At 40.3% G+C, this 20,557-nt stretch overlaps 3 protein-coding genes across 5 annotated transcripts; all 3 read left to right on the top strand.

The window, feature by feature from the left end:
* Positions 1-1,113: 1,113 nt before the first annotated feature.
* On the top strand, positions 1,114-3,727 carry tomm22 (translocase of outer mitochondrial membrane 22 homolog (yeast)). Its single transcript, XM_020083626.2, has 4 exons — positions 1,114-1,446; positions 2,062-2,180; positions 2,362-2,479; positions 2,683-3,727. Exons 1-4 carry the CDS (start codon positions 1,357-1,359, stop codon positions 2,755-2,757), a joined length of 402 nt encoding a protein of 133 aa, XP_019939185.1. The 5' UTR covers positions 1,114-1,356; the 3' UTR covers positions 2,758-3,727.
* Positions 3,728-4,675: 948 nt separating this feature from the next.
* dmc1 (DNA meiotic recombinase 1) lies at positions 4,676-10,097 on the top strand. Of its 2 annotated transcripts, none has more exons than XM_020083346.2 (14): positions 4,676-4,739; positions 4,965-5,043; positions 5,614-5,658; positions 5,751-5,897; positions 6,021-6,103; positions 6,703-6,755; positions 6,854-6,895; positions 7,008-7,080; positions 7,793-7,884; positions 8,026-8,099; positions 8,289-8,403; positions 8,533-8,593; positions 8,708-8,824; positions 9,844-10,097. In XM_020083346.2, the coding sequence occupies exons 2-14, from the start codon at positions 4,987-4,989 to the stop codon at positions 9,911-9,913; spliced, it is 1,029 nt and encodes a 342-aa protein (XP_019938905.1). In that variant the 5' UTR covers positions 4,676-4,739; positions 4,965-4,986; the 3' UTR covers positions 9,914-10,097. The 2 variants fall into 2 exon arrangements, with proteins under 2 accessions (XP_019938905.1, XP_069373126.1); XM_069517025.1 differs by having other exon boundaries at positions 4,682-4,860.
* Positions 10,098-10,106: 9 nt separating this feature from the next.
* On the top strand, positions 10,107-19,956 carry gspt1 (G1 to S phase transition 1). 2 transcript variants are annotated; one of them, XM_069517024.1, is made up of 14 exons: positions 10,107-10,638; positions 10,904-10,948; positions 13,583-13,843; positions 13,942-13,975; positions 14,401-14,478; positions 14,805-14,985; positions 15,219-15,373; positions 15,540-15,680; positions 15,968-16,061; positions 16,701-16,781; positions 16,984-17,157; positions 18,217-18,306; positions 18,426-18,594; positions 19,225-19,956. In XM_069517024.1, the coding sequence occupies exons 1-14, from the start codon at positions 10,437-10,439 to the stop codon at positions 19,275-19,277; spliced, it is 1,758 nt and encodes a 585-aa protein (XP_069373125.1). In that variant the 5' UTR covers positions 10,107-10,436; the 3' UTR covers positions 19,278-19,956. The 2 variants fall into 2 exon arrangements, with proteins under 2 accessions (XP_069373125.1, XP_069373124.1); XM_069517023.1 differs by having other exon boundaries at positions 10,904-10,987.
* The last annotated feature ends 601 nt before the right edge of the window (positions 19,957-20,557 follow it).

The raw sequence follows: 20,557 nt of genomic DNA, 5'->3' as shown, positions 1-20,557 counted from the left end.
CTGTTCAGCTTGTCATGTCAGCAGAGTTAAAACAAGTAAATAACACTGAAACCCTCACCCCCCCCCCTCCAAACACACAGACTTTACAACACGTGTCAGAAATGCTGACCTACAGAAAATAACATTTTGCCCAGATAGACAGAAAATGTCTTATATTTATAACTTTATTTTTAAAGGTACAGTGTGTAGAATTTTGTGATATCTAGTGTTGAAATTGCATGTTGCAGCTGAACACCCCTCACCTCACCCTCTCCTTTCAAACATGAAAAAGAACCTGTGGTAGCCTTTAATTGTCATAAAAACTCAAAAGGTGTTTATTTTGTTCAGTTTGGACTAATGTAAAAAACATGGTGGCCTCCATAGAGAGGGTCCCCTTGATGTAAATATAAAGTATTTGAATATAAAGGGCCTTTTCTGGGGTAAAGAAAACTACAATTCATACAATTTAGATGAAATGAAGTGAAAACATCATGAGAATTATTCTACATTAAATTTCTGCCAATAGTTCCCTTTCACCTAAATCTTACACACTGGACCTTTTAACAATATTTTTAAACTGTACATTTCATCACATGCTTTCAGTTCCATCCTCAAGATCGTGCCACAGATTTGCATCTTTTATTGAAACACATTTGTATTTTGATACATGTATCGAGTCCATGCTATGCTATGGGTAGCAGCACAGTTACGTTAAAAGTGATGTGTGAAGGCATAAAGCAAAGATAAGTGAAAAACATTGGGGGAGAGCATTTGTCACCACAAAGCTTCCTTTCTGTTTAACAAATAATTTTGAATGAATGCCGTTTGTTGCCTTTTGCGGCTGGTAAACAATTTTTAAATTTTCTTGTATTTCTTGGCTGTAACCCTTTGGTGGCAAAACAGTGGGAAATATTGTCAAGTCAAGCAGTTTAAAATGCAACATTATAGCCAGAAAAATCTGTACTCTGCAAAATGTTGGATTTATCTCATAATGATTTTTAGGGAAGTAAAATGCAACATTACTTAATCATTACTACACAACACAAGTTACATTGTATTACATTTAAATAACTAAATGACTACTTTTCAGTGAGTGAATGACAATTTAACAGGCTGCTTTAAGACATCCTCGACGGCAGAGGGCGCTGTATATTCTTGGGTGAAGTACAAACCGACCCCTGCCCCTGCTTGCGTCATTCCACCCGGAAAAGCCTCACGTTTTTCCGACTGTGTGACCTCAGACCGTCGTTGCAGCACGCCTCTTAGCATTAGCTTCATTGAAAGGCGACAGCAAGTGATCGGAAAGAAACTGCACTAATTTAAACCGTCGCCCCGGCAGAAGAGGAAGAGAGGAGCGGAACGGAGCCAGCAGGAGACATGCCCACAATCGAAGAGCTGTCCCCAGCTGCGGGCCCGGTGTCGATCCGACCCCCCGAGGACGAGATTGACGACGATGAAGATGAAGACGTACGTGTGTAGTCACTCATTGGTGCTTCAAGAATGTGAATGAAGGTCCAAATGAAAATCCTGTGTCCAGTGTGTCCTTGTCTCTGCCAAACACGGCGAGCTAGCAGGGCTGCACTGAGGCTAACTGTCTTAGCTACCTGTCCGCTCGGGCTTTGATCAACCCTGTGGTGAGCTCAAAGCACAATTAAAGCAGCGATACGTCTTCATTCATATAATCAGCAGTTCATTTCTTTATGAGGTTGTTGTCTTGGTTGTATCAAGTGAATTTCTCACTGTAACACCAGCTGTATCCAACCGGTGGTAAACCAGGTGAGCACTAATTCACTAAGTTGATGAATGCATGTGGTTTTATTAGTTCTTAGTCACGAGGCAGTATTTCCAATAGTTTAGCTTTAGTTCAGTCTTCTAGACAAAAGAATAAATGAAAAAATTATAGAAATACAAGCGATTACCAGTGATTACAAACCAAGATAAGTACGTAGTGTGTCTGAGTTTAGACCCCTGTGACCAGAGCTTTTGAGTCATATAATCTTCACATTGACTTCCTCAAAGCCGTAGTTAAATTTTGCACTTGAGTCTTACAGTAGTAACACGTATTGTCTGTTGTGTCCTCAGTTTGATGAGACCCTGATGGAGAGGCTGTGGGGCTTGACAGAGATGTTTCCAGACAAGGTGCGTTCGGCTGCCGAGGTGTCGGCGCAGTGCTCAGTCTCACTGGCCAAGAAGTTTTACAGGTTTGTTTCTTAAGCTTTTTCCTCCCATCAGGTAAAAGTGAGAAAGGGGGACCTACATCAATTAAAAAAGTGTCCTGTACAGAGCTGATCATAGAATTTGAACCGATTTTTATTTACCTATGTTAATTCTGATGGATGGAAATGGAAACGGAAAGCTAATGGGGTTGTTAATCTGTTTCAGTTTTTCCCGCTCTGCACTCTGGATGGGCACCACTTCCTTTATGATCCTGGTGTTGCCTGTGGTGTTTGAGACGGAAAGACTACAGCTGGAGCAGCAGCAGTTACAGCAGCAGAGACAGGTGAGTGTTTGTGTGCATGTGTGTAAAGCAACAGCTGAGAAACACTTTGCTGGCATTCCAGCTGAACTGCCAATGTACCTCAGTAGTAGTTTGATTGCACTATGACCATCTAAGCAGAACAACCACAAACCCACATATTTTAAAGAGGTGGGGAAGCAAGTGCGGCACTGCAAATGAAAACCAATAACCTCTTTCCCTTCTAGATCCTTCTAGGACCCAACACTGGGATGTCTGGAGGGATGCCGGGCATGATGCCGCCTGCACCTGGCAAGATGTGAGGCGGGCCAGGAAGGACCAACATAAGCCTGACATCTGCTGCTAGCCACACGGCAGGGTCGTTCACAAGGAGAGACAGAGAGACCATGGAGAAGAGCGAAGAACTGCAGTAAATAAAATAAAAAAGAGCAAAGCTGTGTACCAACGGTACAACATTAGTCTCACTCCAAGTTTTGGATTGGCTAATGGATCGAAAGAGGAGCGGGAGGATGTAAAGCATCTCTGACACTTCTCTCTCGCTGTCTCTCCTTACACCAACATCACGCAGAGACTGATTTCCTGAAGCACTGCTTCTATTTTCTTTTTTTAAAATAAACTGTTATTTCAGCATAAATAATGTAGAGGAACGCAGTTATAGGTGGATAAGATGAGAGGAAAAAAATCTGGAGGTTACCAATTGTATGTGTCGGTGTTTGCAGTCTGAAGAACATTATATACGTTTGTTGGCACTTCTCTCCATTGTCATGTATTTTCTGCTTCCACTTGTATTAGGAGTATAATTTTCAATAACCTGACAGGCAGGTTTGATGAATAGTGACAAGTGGAGCAGACCATAGTAATTGACGGGAATGTGGTCGACAGAATGGCCTGTTGACATTTTACATGCTAAGTGATAATCTTTTCTATGTGGTGCGATTCTGACCGTATTTCACATATGTCAAAATGGGTCTCACTTTAAACTAGTCAGTTTCTGGGTTTCTGATCAACTATTGAAAAATTGTTCTGGTCCTCCAACAATCGTGTGTACAACAACAGTTTTGTTGGCATTTAAAACGGGCAATGTTTCATTAGTCTGTGGACAAACTTTGATGCTAAATATCTCAATATTTCCCTGAGAGAGATTGTTATGTACTTTTCTCTGTTCCCATTCATATGACAATTTTCATTCTGTAACATTCTGTCCTTCAATAAGCAAACACATGTCTGTTTTGTGTTCAACATGACTGTGGGAATAAAAAACACCAAATCAAATGGACATCCCAGTTTTCTTCCAGCATCTTGATTGTGCATTTGCTCACATATGAAGTCCTTCTCCTACCCAGACAGAGTCAAGAAATATTTTTTGAATATAAATGTTTTACAATATCATAATGATAGGGAGAAGTGTAAGATAAGTTCTTCACCAAACTCAATTATTTGTGAATATGAAATATATTTCAAATGGCTTTTCACAGTAGTAATTCTAATAGAAAGAAGAGCAAAGGTACAACTAATAAGTGAATTTGATTACCTGAACACTGGAGCCCAGCACCTAATGACTGCAACAAAGATACTGCACATTTAATCATTGTGCCACAATTATGCTCACCCACAAACTAATAAAATGTATTGTGACCACTTAAGTCGGTATTGCTTTTATGCATTTATTCAAAACGAACACTCACAAAATGAAGAGAGAAAAATAAACATACCATAACAAAGAAAAAAACAACATTTTAACATTTTTAGTTTTGATAGCAGTGTTATGCAGAGCTAATATCTTAACCATATATATTTCCCCTATATTCTGATCTTTCACTTTTAAGCAACATAGTCCAACAATAATTATATAATACTACTAATTTAATAATACGTAATTAACATATGCATAGAAAAGTGTTCAACATTTGTATCAGAGCCAGTGAAAGAGAATATATACAAGTACTGTATATATGTATGTCACAAATATAAGTATGTACAGATACTCCAGTGCCCAGTGGTGCCTTTACTGTTTTCCAGCAGCTATGGTTCTTGGAGTTGTAATAGGAGCTTGCTGCCTGTAGCTCAGAGCAGTGACTTACTGGCATTTTTAATCATGTTATCAATCATTTTATGGTGTGTTATATTATTAAGAGCCAAAAAGTACGACATTACTGCCGGGTTTTGAAAGTCACATTAGACTATGTTTACACTCGTTCAGCCTGTATATATCCTGCTGCACTTGAATGCGTCTTGACTGAGACTTTCCCGCCAGGTGCCACAGGAAGAAGCAGCGAAGCTAAAAGTTGAACTTCTATTATTATTGTTGTTTTCCCGCTCACAAGTTCCAACCTGCTATTGTTGAAAGTTAATACTTTTACTCGAATTGATTTTCTGAGCAGCTGAAATACAGAAGCAGTGTGCTAGTTAGTCTATTTAGCTTTCAGAGGTTAGCTTAGTGTGCTAATGCTAATTGGTTAAATATCTTTGCCCCCAGTTACTAAATCTGTAAAACCTACTTCGTCTTTAGCCTTAAAGACACAACAGTGAACATGAAGGCTGCACAGGATCAGGTTGTTGAAGATGACTCTGGTTTCCAGGATGAGGAGGTGAGATAGCTTATCTTTTTATTTAGCTGGTATTTGCTAACTAACAGCTGTCCACAAATAAGAAGCTAGAACACCCCTTACAGCGACAGTGTTACTAATATGAATAAGCTGATGTCGGTGTTGATTACGAGCCTGTCTGAAAAGAGCTGAAGTCAGGGCCAGATATCGATTGATTTATTGATTGAGTTTTTTGATCAGTCATCATCAAACATTGCACAAGTACAGTGAATATAGACAATGTGAACAAAGTCTAAACAGACTTTACATCATATATTGACTGAAAAGGCTGAGGCAGAAGCACATGCTTATATATACCTTTATCCAACAACAAAATAATCAATCAAATTATGCAAACCTCCAGAACTATACAAAGATACACTTATAAATAATGTATGCTACAGTTTCTATTCAAAGCAGTAATTTAGGTACAGAACAAAACAGTGTGACATTTAAAATAAATCATATTGTACATTAAGTAAGTTATGGTACCGCTGTCTGTAAAGATAAAGCTTCTTTGATTACAGTATACCTCAGCCCTTACCTCACTTGATTTTGTTTTTCTCTGAACAGGAGTCTTTCTTCCAAGACCTTGACCTCCTACAGAAACATGGGATTGTGAGTCAACAGCAGCACCTAAACATACTCATCAGATCCTCTGTCATTTATCTGAGCAACTCTCTCTGTCCTCTCCCCTTGTTTGACCTCAGAATATGGCAGACATCAAAAAGCTGAAGTCAGTGGGTATCTGCACTGTGAAGGGAATCCAGATGACGACGCGCAAGGCTCTGTGCAACATCAAGGGCCTGTCAGAGGCGAAAGTGGAAAAAATCAAGGAAGCTGCAGGGAAAATGCTGGTGAGATGGGATTTTCCAATGTGCATTCTTCAACAACAACAACAAGGGGGGGGACAAGATAAAGAAATAAAAAAAAACCTATAAAACATTTTTTATGTATATACGATTCTCTAAACATTACAGAGTGTTGGTTTCCAGACAGCCTTTGAGTACAGTGCCAAGAGGAAGCAGGTGTTCAACATCACGACTGGGAGCCAGGAGTTTGAGTTAAGATTTTCTCTTGACATGTAGACTCTAGGATTCACACCAACAGCTTGTATATTATTACTACCGGAAGGTTGGTGGTTTGATCTCCAGTCTGCATTCCTAAGTGTCCCTGGACAAGCTATTGAACCCCAAATTCCCCCTGAAAGCTGTCGACAGTGTGTGAATGTCATGTGATAGAAAAAGCACTGCATAAAGTAGTGCTGTATGAATGTGTGAATGTGACTTATACTCTAAAGGGCCGTGAGTGGTCAATAAAACGGGAAAGATGCTGTATTAATGCTGACCATTTGTCTGTTAGCATTTTTATCAGATGGGAATTATAGTGGTTTCTGCAAATTTTATTGATTTGTTATCATCCCTGGGGACATCAGTGATCACTGAAATTTGGCGATACTAAGGGGGAAATTACTTGACTTCAGCAGAAACACAAAAGGATGTTTTTGCAAGTTTTATTTGTAATGTTACATCTATTTGACAGGTTGAATGGTTGAGGTTTAACAGCAGATACTCTGTGTGGATACAAATAAAAACTAAGTTCGCTTATTTAAAAAAAAAAACCTGAATCACCTCTCACAACATATATCTGTTCTCTTTGCAGTAAGCTTTTGGGTGGAGGTGTAGAGAGCATGGCGATCACAGAGGCTTTTGGAGGTGAGGAGATTTATTTGTTATTGTTGAATATACTGTGTACATTCATAATTATCTTTCACTTTGCAGAATTTGGCTCAAAACTCTTTTTCTTCATGCAGAGTTCCGCACAGGGAAAACCCAGATGTCTCACACACTTTGTGGTGAGTAATCAATCATCCCTTTTCAAAATGTCTGCTCCAAAGTGCTTAATAAAACAACTCTGTACAAATTATATTAATTGCATAAAACAGAATCTGTGGTGTGTTTTTCCAGTCACTGCTCAGCTGCCAGGCGAGGATTCCTACTCAGGCGGGAAAGTCATCTTCATTGACACAGAGCACACCTTGTATCCTCACAAAAATGAAGCAGTTGATATGGTTGACCGCTTCAAATACCTTCTCCCTCTGTTGTACAACAGCATCATCAAACCCATCCTGCTTTACTGCTCCACCTGTTTATTACATATGGTCTCCGTAACAAACCGGACAAAACTAACACTTATGACCCACACTGCTGCCAAAAGAATAGGCCATTACTCACATTGGAGCCTCAATAGTACATGAACTTACTTTAACATAATGCCATCAGGACACAGGTATAGGTCAACAAGATGCAACAGAATGCACTTTGGTAGAGGTTTAGTAGCCATAGCTACTGCCACTAACCCAGCTCTTAACAAATAGTCAATATTTCCTGTCAGTGTTATTACTGTCTGATGGTGTGGACTGTTTGCAAGGTGTCGCTCTATTGTTTGTTTGTTGGTTTCATGGGAAGTGGTTTGTGAATGTGCAGTGCTGTGAAACCAAATACCCCCTGCTACTAACACAAGTATGAGAAACCATACCACACTCTACATTCATTGTAGATGATGGTTTAATTGCAAATTTACTGAATCTCAGATAAAACATACAATTACATATGAACATGTTTTATATTTCTTGATTCAGTAAGAAGTAATTTAGAACATGAAATAACTATATTTCTTTTATGAGTATAACAATGTTACCATGCTTTCACTTATTTGACATTGTCCTTGACTTGTACCTGTGTGGTTTCAGTCGTCCAGACAGACTGAAAGACATCGCCGACAGGTTTAACGTGGACCATGAGGCTGTGCTGGACAACGTGCTTTATGCCCGAGCCTACACCAGTGCGAATATACAGTACACAACATTTACACCACATCTGTGGTGTGCAAAAGCAGTTTGTGTTAAACACTATCGCCTGGTGAGGTTGTAATATTTTGCTGTATCACTTGTTTTTGTTCTAAGTTTTTGAGCTCTCTCCTCAGGTGAACACCAGATGGAGTTGTTGGACTTTGTTGCAGCTAAATTCCATGAGGAGGGAGGAGTGTTTAAACTGTTGGTGAGTAAACTGTAAAAGAATGTTGTCACATAATTCTTTGGGTTTACTCACTGCAGTAGTTGGAGGTTCAGAATAAACATTTTTGCTTCGTTTTCAAGGGAATATGGCAAAGCGTTAAAGATCACAAAGTAGGATTCCTTCCCCGCTTTCAGCCTGAGTCTCCTTTTTTCTTTTCCTCCCTGTTGCCAGATCATCGACTCAATCATGGCTCTGTTCAGAGTAGATTTCTCTGGTCGAGGAGAACTGGCTGAGCGGCAGCAGAAACTAGCGCAGATGCTCTCCAGGCTGCAGAAGATATCTGAAGGTGTGAGAGAGTGCTGTTCACATGTAACAACCACAGCTACTTTTCTACATACAGATCCAAATGTGAATATAATATACAAGTCATGCCTCTTATAATTATTGTAAGGGCTTTCTTAAATGTTTACCTTAGAGTACAATGTAGCCGTGTTCATCACCAACCAAATGACAGCCGATCCTGGAGCAGGAATGACGTAAGACATGGCAAATTCGCTCATTCTCTTCTAAATTGTTTTGTGTTTCGTGAAATTTGCCATAACATTTGGAGCAACACTGTTGAGAAAATTTTAATTTCTTCCCTTTTTAAGGTTTCAAGCTGATCCCAAGAAGCCAATCGGTGGACACATCCTGGCCCACGCCTCCACCACGCGGATTAGCTTGAGAAAGGGACGAGGAGAGATGAGGATTGCCAAAATATTTGACAGGTAGTTACCAGATTTAGTGGAATTCTATTGTGTGAAAAAATATTATAAAGTATTGTTTTGTTTTTCTCAATTCTAAAAAGGGTGTGTTGACTTTCTATTGCACTAATTTCTAATATTGACAATATTTTAGCAGTATATTTGTTATTACTATTTTTAATTCAGTGAACATGGTAGTAGTTATTATTTAACAAAGAAATGTGTAATTTTTCTCTCTTAAAGATTTCTGAAATACTAGGTTAGTATTGACATGTGATGTGAAACAGATTCGATGTCAAAACAAGGTCTATGGCATAAGACCATAGTTTTTTTCCCAAATTGTCTTGAAGGTGTATGGACCGTGGTCTAACATTGTTTTTTGTGGGTCCTAAATAGTGGTCCACAATGGGTTTATTAAAGGCTGATGCTGTTAATTAGGAACCAGGGCAGACAACTGCTGATACTAAGCTCTTATTTTTGCATCTAATAAAATGCAACACTTATAACCTGTATAACTGGGCCAAGGCCCAATAGTCCCCTTAAATTCAGTCAAGATGCACCAAATCTCACACACTCAGAGATATCAGTTCACTAAATATGCCTGATTAATTTCATCATGGTTAAATCCTTTTAAATCCTTTCAGTGTTTTTTGCGTAATCCTGCTGACAAACAAACACAAGGCTGAAAACAAAATCTCCTTGATGGAGGAAATAATAATAACAAGTAGTTTGCTTAAGTAGATGCAGGCTAGTCCTAATGTATAGTCCTAAATGAATATTTCACACCTCTTCAACAACATATGTGTACATGTAGAAATAAGATATGAAAATGTATCTTAAAACACTAGTGAGATAATAGGATGTATTGGGGAACATGTTGACCCATTACTAACTGACTGTACATGGTTTTTTAGAGACACTGTGTAAAATCCCAAAAGATTGATAACAAACCCCAAATGTTCTTTAATTTGATCGATGAAAACATTTAGGCTGAAATTGAATTTAAGGTTTGGTGACTTCTTCTCTCCTGTGATTTGCTGCAGTCCTGACATGCCTGAGAACGAGGCCACGTTTGCCATCTCCGCTGGAGGAGTCACTGATGCCAAAGAGTGACATCAGTGTGAAGGAGACACACGAGTTAGCACAGTTCCAGTTCCTACCATTTTCTTGTAATTAATTTATTTATTGAGTTTTTAAAAAAACGTTCACTGTACACAACTTTCTATGGTATTTATTGTATTTATAGTGTTTTTATAATGTGTTTCAGAGGTGTTGACATAAAGGAGAAATGAAGCCAGCAGTGTGTTATGTTTTTTTATTGGTGTATCCACATGAAAGTGAGTTAACCTGCAGACAGTGAGAGAAACGTGATCATGATCGTGGGCTCCAGTCAGCAGGAGTCCGGTGCTGGCCTCTAGCGGTGTTTGCGGGACTCTTCAGCGGCTGTACACCACTTCACGTCGGGCTACAGGATCCATATGCTCGCTGGAGCGCGGCTTAACAAAGCGATGGGGACTTCTCCAAACGTGTCACTGAGAGTCTGAAACACCGGAAAGTACACGCGTTTTAACCGAGTCACACACACCACACACCTCTGTCGCTGCCGGGGAGCTTGTCAACTCCGGAGAAAGGAGCCATGGACCCGAGAGACACAGCCCCGGATTCGTGGGAGCTAGAGGAGGATGCCGAGGCCCCGGCTGCTGCCGCGGCGGCGGAGCTCCCGGGCGCCTTCGCCGCCCTCAACGTCAACGCCAAGCCGTTCGTCCCCAACGTGAACGCCCCGGTGTTCGTGCCGAGCTTCCTCCAAAGCAGCGCCGTGGAAATGCCAGTCGCAGACGGTAAGTGAACGCCAGACACTTAGCCCGAAGTTAGCTTAACTCGCTTGCTAACCTCGCTAAGTTAGCCTTCCTGTCCGCCAGTGCCTCAGTAATCACACATCCACTAACTCATCAACAGGTCGGCCCCGGTGTCACTCATGTGTTGTAGCCGTGCAGTGGCTGGTGCATTACACGGGAACAGTCACAACAAAGCATCAGACGTGTCCACCCATGTCTTATAAATATTAATGAAAGTTTTGACACGCTTTGTCTTCTCTCCTCTAAGGTGCCCCTGATCCAGTGGCCAGCATGGAGGTGGCGGAGACAGCCGGTATGCATCCACACTTTGCTCCAGGCGCTGCGTGTTCAGGTTATTAATGCACGGATCAGGCAGGTTTCTACCACATCCCAGTGTTTGGTTATAACCTCAGATCTGTACATTGAACTGCAGCCAGAGTGCAGTCTGGGAAAGCGTTCACTCTAACATTTAATTCTCCTTATATTAAAATTATCTCTGTATAATTTACTGAAGCACATTCAGAACGCTTCATGACTGGTACACCCATGTGCACAGGCCCACGTTTTCAACATGATGCAACCCCACTTGTCCGTGCCCAAAATAGACACCTCATTGGCACACACTGTTTGTCAAGTGCTGCATGTCCAAGGCACTGACCTGCTGTATGTCAGAGGGATGTGCATGTCCCTTTCTGCTGACTAGATTTAAATTCTGCTGAGTCAAGCTCATTTAAATGCCCACCCCACCATTCTGAGCATCTCCACTCGGGTTAAGACGACTGGCTGTTTTTGTTTAAAGTATGATTGATCACTGTAGCAGCGTGAGAGACACAAACAAAATTATCATATGCATCTAGGAGTTCTGGTGACAGAGTCAGTGACAGACAGTGTCCGTGGTTTAGACAAATATTCCCTGTATATGTGTTCACTGTTATCTTCTAATACTCACATCTGTCATTTCTCCAAAAATAAATGTTTCATTACATTACGCTTCATGACTGGTACACCCATGTGCACAGGCCCACGTTTTCAACATGATGCAACCCCACTTGTCCGTGCCCAAAATAGACACCTCATTGGCACACACTGTTTGTCAAGTGCTGCATGTCCAAGGCACTGACCTGCTGTATGTCAGAGGGATGTGCATGTCCCTTTCTGCTGACTAGATTTAAATTCTGCTGAGTCAAGCTCATTTAAATGCCCACCCCACCATTCTGAGCATCTCCACTCGGGTTAAGACGACTGGCTGTTTTTGTTTAAAGTATGATTGATCACTGTAGCAGCGTGAGAGACACAAACAAAATTATCATATGCATCTAGGAGTTCTGGTGACAGAGTCAGTGACAGACAGTGTCCGTGGTTTAGACAAATATTCCCTGTATATGTGTTCACTGTTATCTTCTAATACTCACATCTGTCATTTCTCCAAAAATAAATGTTTCATTACATTACGATAAGGCTGTTGTCAAAGTCGGGGCACAAATGTTGCCTGTAGCAATTTCTCACCGACTGATTATAAACAACGAAGCTTGAGAAGAAAATGGGCTTTGTGCGTGACTGCTGGGCTGTATAATTTCTTAGTTACGGAAATTGGATGCTTATTTTGGTGTTACCACAGAAACCTGCTTCGTCTGCCGGCCTCAGCAGATTCCAGTTTACTCATGTTACAGTTTTTTGTTTGTTAGATTTAGATCTATTTGTTTGCTTGGCTGAATATTGTGAACAAGAAGAAATGACTATTAGACAATATACAGTGAAGCGGTGTAACACTTATTCAGTTATCTGTGAAGGAAAATTAATTTATAAACATATGCTTTAATATAAAATGTATTACATATTAAAGTTACAGCAGCAGTAGAGGTTGGTGCACCTGGAAATCAAATACCTGTGTCATTATTTGTGCAGCTTAGGGGTGGAAAGCAAACAGGCACAGGCATTTGATGTGACAGTAAAAGCATCTTTTAGTTTGCCAGGTTGGATGTTGAAGTTCCAGTAATTTCATTTAAACTGTGAAATTCAAAATGTCCGACAATAGTTTTCTTGAGCCCAAGTAGAACTTTTACAGCAGTTTCCGTATTACAGATATTCTGATACTAGTATTGGAAATGCCTCTTATACTGCCAAAAAGTAGTATGCAAATGTAAATCTCACATATTTAAAATATATCAGTTTCCACTAGATAACACTGCAATTTTCAGTCCAGCCAGTGTCTCAGTAAATTGCACGCCAACTTAATAATCAACAAGTCGGCTCCAGTTGTAGTCGTGCAGCAGGTGGTGTAGTGTATCATTAACCAGAGCTAGAAGAAATGTCAGCAATTTGATGGCATTTCGTGCTGGAATGTCCCACAGCGACATGTGCGGTATCCAAGACTCCAGTTTTGATAGGTGACACCAGTGTTGCCAGTTACAACACTAGTAATCTCCTGAAGTATTTGAAGAACCATAACATACAAGTTTGTTCGCAGCAAATATATTTTAAAATAAGTTATATAAGTTGTTGTTTTTTAAGTACACTGGTATCAGATCAGTACTCTGTTTCTGTTTACACTCAAAGGCCAGGTGCCAGAAGTGAAAATGATATTGGAACATCTCTACCAGTTATTAAGAAACAATGATAATGGAATAATAGTCCACATAAATACCAACAATTACCAATAATAACAGTTAAAAGTAACATAGAAGGGATCTCATTCCAAATCCTTTTGGAAATGTAGTGAAATTATTGAAATGTGGTAAGAAGATGAAACTGGCAGAAATCTTGCTGCTTGAACAAAGTCCAGGATTTCAAATCAGTCAACAGCCACTCATGGTCCGTCTGCAAGTTTTCAGTCCAGCTAAAAAGTATATTACGTTCCTCCCCCTCCAAGCTGTGAGTTGTCTCTTGGCATCCAAACATCACAGAGGAAATCAGTTTTTTTAGGTTTTCTCAATGTGTATGGTTCCAGCTCCGGTGGAGAATGGAGGCACGGAGGCAGACATGACCACGGAGGAAGAGACGTGGGAGCAGAAGGAGGAGCCGGGAGGAGGTGGCGGAGGACCGGACGACCTGGGGACGGAAGGAGCGTGCGAGGAAGGCGCCACAAGGAAAGAGGACGAGGAGATGATGGAAGAAGAAGAGGAGGAGATGCCCATACCCAAAATGGCTCCGGCTCCACCAGATGCCCCCAAGAAAGAGCATGTTAATGTGGTCTTCATTGGTCACGTAGGTGTGTCTCACGTTTATGTTTATTATTTTATCTGAGGAAGATTACGGAATGTTTTTTCACCATAAAATATAATAATCATTTCTTTTATTTTGTGTCAGATGCCGGCAAATCAACTATTGGAGGACAGATAATGTGAGTAATCATATTTTCAGTTACATCTCAGTTATCTAGGTAGTAAGTACTTAAATTTCTCTTCACTGTTGTTCAATTAGCCCCATGTATTAAAACTACTTTCAGACACAAGTTTCTACAATTGCATCAAATAGTTTTACCTGTTCCATTTTTTTGTTGATTATTTTCTAACTTTTTTTAACTGATCAAAACTCTACAGTTACAGTTAATAATAAACATCCCTAGTATATATGTATATATTGCGTAATTGTTTGCTGTGTAGTTTTCAGAACATCTACGCTACTGTGGCTGTCAGCCACAGATCAGAAGGTTGCCTCTTGCTCGAAACTACTTTTCAGTTGAGGCTTGGGCTCCAACAATGACATCCAGAATAAATATGCCTTCACTTGTATGAAGTTTCCACTGTTGTGTGTCCCCCTTGTCAGGTACTTAACTGGAATGGTGGAGAAGCGAACCCTGGAAAAATATGAAAGAGAAGCGAAAGAGAAGAACAGGGAGACATGGTGAGAAAGAAGAATTTTTTCTGAGATTTAGACAGCAGACAGGTATAACAGCTAATGATTCGTTTTCCATAAAAACAGTTGGCTGAAACAACATGACTTTTTATTTTCTCCTGCTCGTATTTATGTTGAATATGTGTAAATGAATGCTCATAAAATTGCTTGAAATATGTTGGGATAGCCTCCTGAATTTAACCTGCCATGTTTGATTTAGTTTGGCTTTCTTTCAAGCCATTCAGAATCGAATCACTGTGAAATAAGATGACAAGCAAACATGGAAGAGGCACAGTATGATATATGATACAGTTTTTGAAATATAATAAATACAGGTACCTGTCGTGGGCTCTGGACACAAACCAGGAGGAGAGAGACAAAGGGAAGACGGTGGAGGTTGGCAGAGCTTATTTTGAGACTGAGAAAAAACATTTCACCATCCTCGATGCCCCCGGACACAAAAGCTTTGTCCCCAACATGATCGGGGGAGCGTCGCAAGCTGACCTTGCAGTCCTGGTGAGATGAACGAACTAACTATCCCTAAACCTCACACACAGAGATTAAATGGTGTACATACCGATTGATATTCTTGTGAAGTTCAACATTTTGTGTATACAGTGTGTAATTGTAAAAGAAAGAAATCCTTATTTACTAGTTTGCATGATGAAGATTTAAAGAAACAGATATTTCGTCTAATGTTTGTCACTAAATGGTGGAACTGCTTCTTCCGCCTCATTGGTTTGCATCAGGTCATTTCTGCGAGGAAGGGGGAGTTTGAGACCGGCTTTGAGAAGGGTGGACAGACACGGGAACATGCCATGCTGGCTAAAACGGCAGGAGTCAAACATCTCATTGTCCTGGTTAACAAGATGGATGACCCCACTGTCAACTGGAGCCTGGAAAGGTGAACAGGGTCTGGATGACGTAGATTTGTGTTTGACAGTGTCAGTTCTGCATTAAACATAGAAAATATTTTTGACAGTAAAATAGTCGAATTTACAGATGATGGCGGATCCCATACTTTTGTTTAATATATTGAATAATTGAACATTTTTGTGAACTTCTCCCAGGTATGAGGAGTGTAAGGAGAAGCTGGTGCCATTTCTGAAGAAGGTGGGCTTCAACCCCAAGAAGGACATCCACTTTATGCCTTGTTCTGGACTCACAGGTTCCAACCTCAAGGACCCTGTACCTGAATGCCCCTGGTACACGTAAGTCGTCCCTGTGAATGCTTTTCAATGGTAGTACAGTATGCTGTATAAGTCTGCAGACTTTATACTCAGCTGTGTGAAATATTAAAAATAAAATATAGTAATTTAAAGAAACAGGTATTGAAGAACCCCAATGCCAGTGTACACTGAAATAAGAGTCAAGCAGAGGACACAGTACTGAGGAGAGACAGAAATAAATCATAATAAAATAAATAGATAATCACTGAAGTAAAAGGTGAGTTAGTGGAGTTTTTATAACTCTGGTCTTTTCTTTTTTTCTGTTCCAGGGGTTTGCCATTTATTCCCCACCTGGACAGTTTGCCAAACTTCACCAGATCCAGTGATGGGGCAGTCAGACTACCAATCGTTGACAAGTACAAGGTGAGCAGCAGGAAGGGTTGAAGTGAGAAAAAAATAAAAATCTCTGACAGATTGTCTCTCTGCAGTGTCCTCAGCAGATAAGTTGGCGTAAAATGTATTCTGGTTTTTCTTCAATTTGCCAAAAAAATGTCCTAACTCCTTCTATAGTTTGTCATATTCTTTCTGCTTTTGAAACATGCTCACTGACACATACACACACACACACACACGCTCGCTCACACGCTCTCTGCAGTCATTCCTCTTTTAGACAATCCAGTGTTTTGGTGTTTTGTCTCTGTGTAGATGCTGGGAGCCATTAAACGCATTCTGTAAGTGGATCAGGTTATTTTGGATGTGTCAGTTGTCCTGACATCATTACTCACTGGCTCTTTCCTTTCTTCAGATATAATCTTTTTCTCCTCACCATCTTGTCTTTTTCTTGTTTAAATGCTCCTCGTTGTATTTGCCTAAGAGCCTTATGTAGCAGTTACATGACTAAGAATTACCAACTGGTAGTGACATGAAACAGTGTTATTTCCTCTGACAATAATCATGGCACCAACATTTCATATCGTGACATCCCTACTGACTGACTTCCACAAGTTAAGGTGATTGTTGATTTAGATCTGCTCTGATGTATTTGTGTGTGTGTGTGTGCAGGATATGGGCACGGTGATCCTTGGGAAGCTGGAGTCTGGAACCATCAGTAAAGCCCAGCAGCTGGTCATGATGCCAAACAGGGTGAGATATCCTCTGTGTGACTTTACTCCGTCTTCATATGGGACAAATAAAGAGATCACTTACATGATTAACCTCATTCATCCATTGAAGGGGATACAGCCTAGAGAACATACTGTTTATCCACCTAAAGAATTCTGTTCCATTTCTAACACAAGCCACGTACACTGCAAACTAACACCTGTGTGTGTGTGTGTGTGTGCAGCATACAGTGGAGGTACTGAGCCTGCTAAGCGATGATGTGGAGACGGACGATGCAACTCCAGGGGAGAATCTGAAGTTGAGGCTGAAAGGCATCGAGGAAGAAGAAATCCTGCCTGGGTTTATTCTCTGTAGTCCCGACAACCTCTGCCACTCTGGTCGCACCTTCGATGCACAGGTAAAAACCAGACGACCAAAGTCTCCACACGCTGCAGCTCTCATTGTACATCTGGTTTTCACAGTCATTAGTCGTCAGTTAGGATTCAAATCAAAGGACGAGGCTGCAGGCAGAGACACAGGCCGATTAATTCTCATTTATCCAATATGATGCCAACAGATGAACTAAATTCTCCTGTATTTAATCTAATCCACCTCACTGCATGTTGGCATAGCAACAGATACTAACAGTTTGGGTGGGGGGGGTCATTGTGGGCGGAATGGTTGTGAAGACAGATGCTTATAAACAGCCTCTGCAGCAGGAAATTATTCAGCAGCCTGTTTGATGTGGAGCATTTATGTGATTTGGTTTATTGTCTAGTGCTCAGAGCAAAGAAGCTAGTCGGAACCACAGACTGAATATAAAGGAAGACATGACGGCTCCCTAAACTTGAAGCCAAATCACCTTGACTGCCCTCTGGTGGCTGGCTGCATTAAAGGTCATAAACCCAGCCATGACCAAACTAAAAAGTCAAAGAATACCTTAAATAGATTTTTTCACAAAGATGGTTACTATCATTTTAGGTCGTTATTATCGCACTGATGTTTGTTCAACAGTTCTTTTTTCTGGTGTGTTTGGTTTTAATTAGTTATTTGATACTTAAACTCAGACTTGCAATCTGTGACACATATTAATATCACGGATCCAATCCTCAATCACTACTGCACAGACTCTGGCTCCATTTGATGTCAAAAGTGAAGACCTGTCCTCCATCTTTATTTACAGTGTATGTTCGGAACATGTTAAGAATAAGGCTCTGAAATATTTTGTCTCTAATTCTCTGACCCGTGTGGCCTCTGGCACTTACTAATCAGTTTATCAAAGGACACATTTTACTGGTACTTTGAGGGTTTTGGTTTTAGACTTAACTTTGGAATTTTTATTTATTTATTTGCGTAATTATTGCATTTTTCTCACAGTATGTCCTGTTAAATCACTGTTGGATCATTTTTTACTGATTGTGAGCTATGATTTAAAAATTATTTTTGTATGTTGCTGATTAGCTCCTTTTTATTTCAGATTGTCATCATTGAACACAAATCAATCATTTGTCCTGGTTACAATGCAGTACTTCACATCCACACCTGCATTGAAGAAGTGCAAATCACAGTAAGTCACTGATCTCTTTTCTAAACTGTTGCTGCAGCATTCATTTGTAATTTGTAGTCTCGCCATGGATCTTTGACCTGAATGGACTTTGGTTTCAACTCTTTAAATCTCGACCACAGGCCTTAATCTGCCTGGTGGACAAGAAAACTGGAGAGAAAAGCAAAACACGACCACGCTTCGTAAAGCAGGACCAGGTTTGTATCGCCAGGCTCCGGGCAGCAGGGGTCATCTGCTTAGAAACCTTCAAAGACTTCCCTCAAATGGGACGATTCACGCTGAGAGATGAAGGTAAGGACACTGTGGGTGTGTATAAAAAGCTGCTTTCAGGCCTGAACTGAAGTCCAGAGATTTTTCTGAAATTTTCCGGAGGAGTGTGAGAGCCCACAGTCAGTTACTTCCTGCCACTTGTAAAATATCTGGCCGATGTTTGTGTGAGCCAATGTGAGAACAGACGCAAATCTGAAAAAAACCAATTCAAATATCTCAGGATGAAACAGAGGAGCCTTACATGTCGAATGACATAAAGATGCCAAATCTTGACGCTTTACGTCATGTCCTGATCCTCCATGCTCTATCCAGGCGCCACCCCTCACCTGAATGTTCCTGACATTATCCTCTTGTTGTGAACATGTATGACCCAGACAAGCTCCTGCTCTGTCCTTCATATGTGAAAGGCAAACTCTGGAAAAATGTCTGGACCCAAATTTCAGGACATTTTTAGTTCATGTCTGAAAGCAGCTTAAGACACCTTGAGAGTTTCTGTCTGTAGTTTTGAAAGACCCTTAAAATATTTTTACAGCTGGTTTATATAAGGACATGCATGTTACAACAGAGACACTTCAAGTTCTGGGGGGAAAAAATGCACAATAAGTCTTGTATCTCAGTGTCATTCCTCTGTTCATTCATATATTTCTCCAGGCAAAACTATCGCCATCGGCAAAGTGCTGAAACTGGTGCCAGAAAAGGACTAAATGCATCGACGGCAGCCTGCATGGAGTTCTTCCACTCGTTACCAGAGGAGAAACGCTGCTAGAGCCAACCTAAACAGCCACTCTCTCTTTATACACAACTATGCTGAAGAGGACAAGGAGTGAAGAAGGAGAATAAAAAAATTTGTCTAATGAAGAAAACAGGACTGAATCAGTTTTTATGATGATGAACAATATGAAACGAGAGACCAAGTCCAGTGTGTCAGCTTTCTCATATTGAGAGCTCAGCTATGCCACTAATGTAGCTACACGTCCCCCTTCTGTACTCCCATGGCTAACCGTGCTGTCGGCTGGCCACACCATTTGTTTTTAGAATGGAGATGGATGCAGTGTTAATGGGTTTGGGGAAGAAGAACAGTCCTAAACTACAGAATTATTTCATATTGTGGAAAAGAGCAGAATTAGCCTATAATTCTAATTTGCAAAGTGCATCTCCCTTTTTAAAAGAGTGGGATTAAGAATCTGATGGAGGTTTTATTTGGTTTTAAGGATTGCTCTTCCAAAATGTTTTAGTTTGGTCTCTCTCCACATGTGATGGTTTAATTGGATTGAGCTCACACACCCAACTCTGATGAACCGAGGATAAACACACTCATACAAACAGACACACGCAGCTGTTACATAACATGAACCGAAAATAAAGATCAACCTGCAATGGAAAGGTGTATTTGTTTGTTTTTATCCCGACATTTTATTGGGAATAGTAATAATCATAAAAAAATGTCAACATTTTTCTGAATTCTTTACATTGATGTTGAATTTGTCAACCACCGATATTCAATTTAAGAGCAGTGACCCATCATTTTATATTTAACTAAAAGTTTTCAACAGTGGACAACATTTTCCAAGGATGTTTGCTACAATTCTCTTTAAACTTTATTAGTTGTGCAATGTACAAACAAGGCGGATGTGTCCTTTGTCTAAAACACAACCAGAAAAAGTTAAAGCAAACACAAATATATAAAAAATAATAAATGAATAATAATTTTATTTACAGGATTATCAATGGGGGGGGTGTATACATTTTCGCTGAGGTGGTCATTGTATAATTGAATAGTTTTGTCACTTATTAAGTAAGAATGGGGTCATTGTTTTATCATGCACTGTGGAATCTGTCTTTCTGGATTAAAGTCAACTCCACTGTCACTGTGTCCAAAATATGTGATGACATTTCTTCACTCTTCTCATCAAGAATACATTTACCTGAAATATGATCTTCCATCTGAGTCCAAAAATGGAGTGAGAGGATAGTTATAAACTAA

Source organism: Paralichthys olivaceus, chromosome 21 (genome assembly GCF_024713975.1).
Source record: "Paralichthys olivaceus isolate ysfri-2021 chromosome 21, ASM2471397v2, whole genome shotgun sequence".
NCBI lineage: Eukaryota > Metazoa > Chordata > Actinopteri > Pleuronectiformes > Paralichthyidae > Paralichthys > Paralichthys olivaceus.
This window is presented reverse-complemented; position numbering and strand designations above follow the sequence as displayed.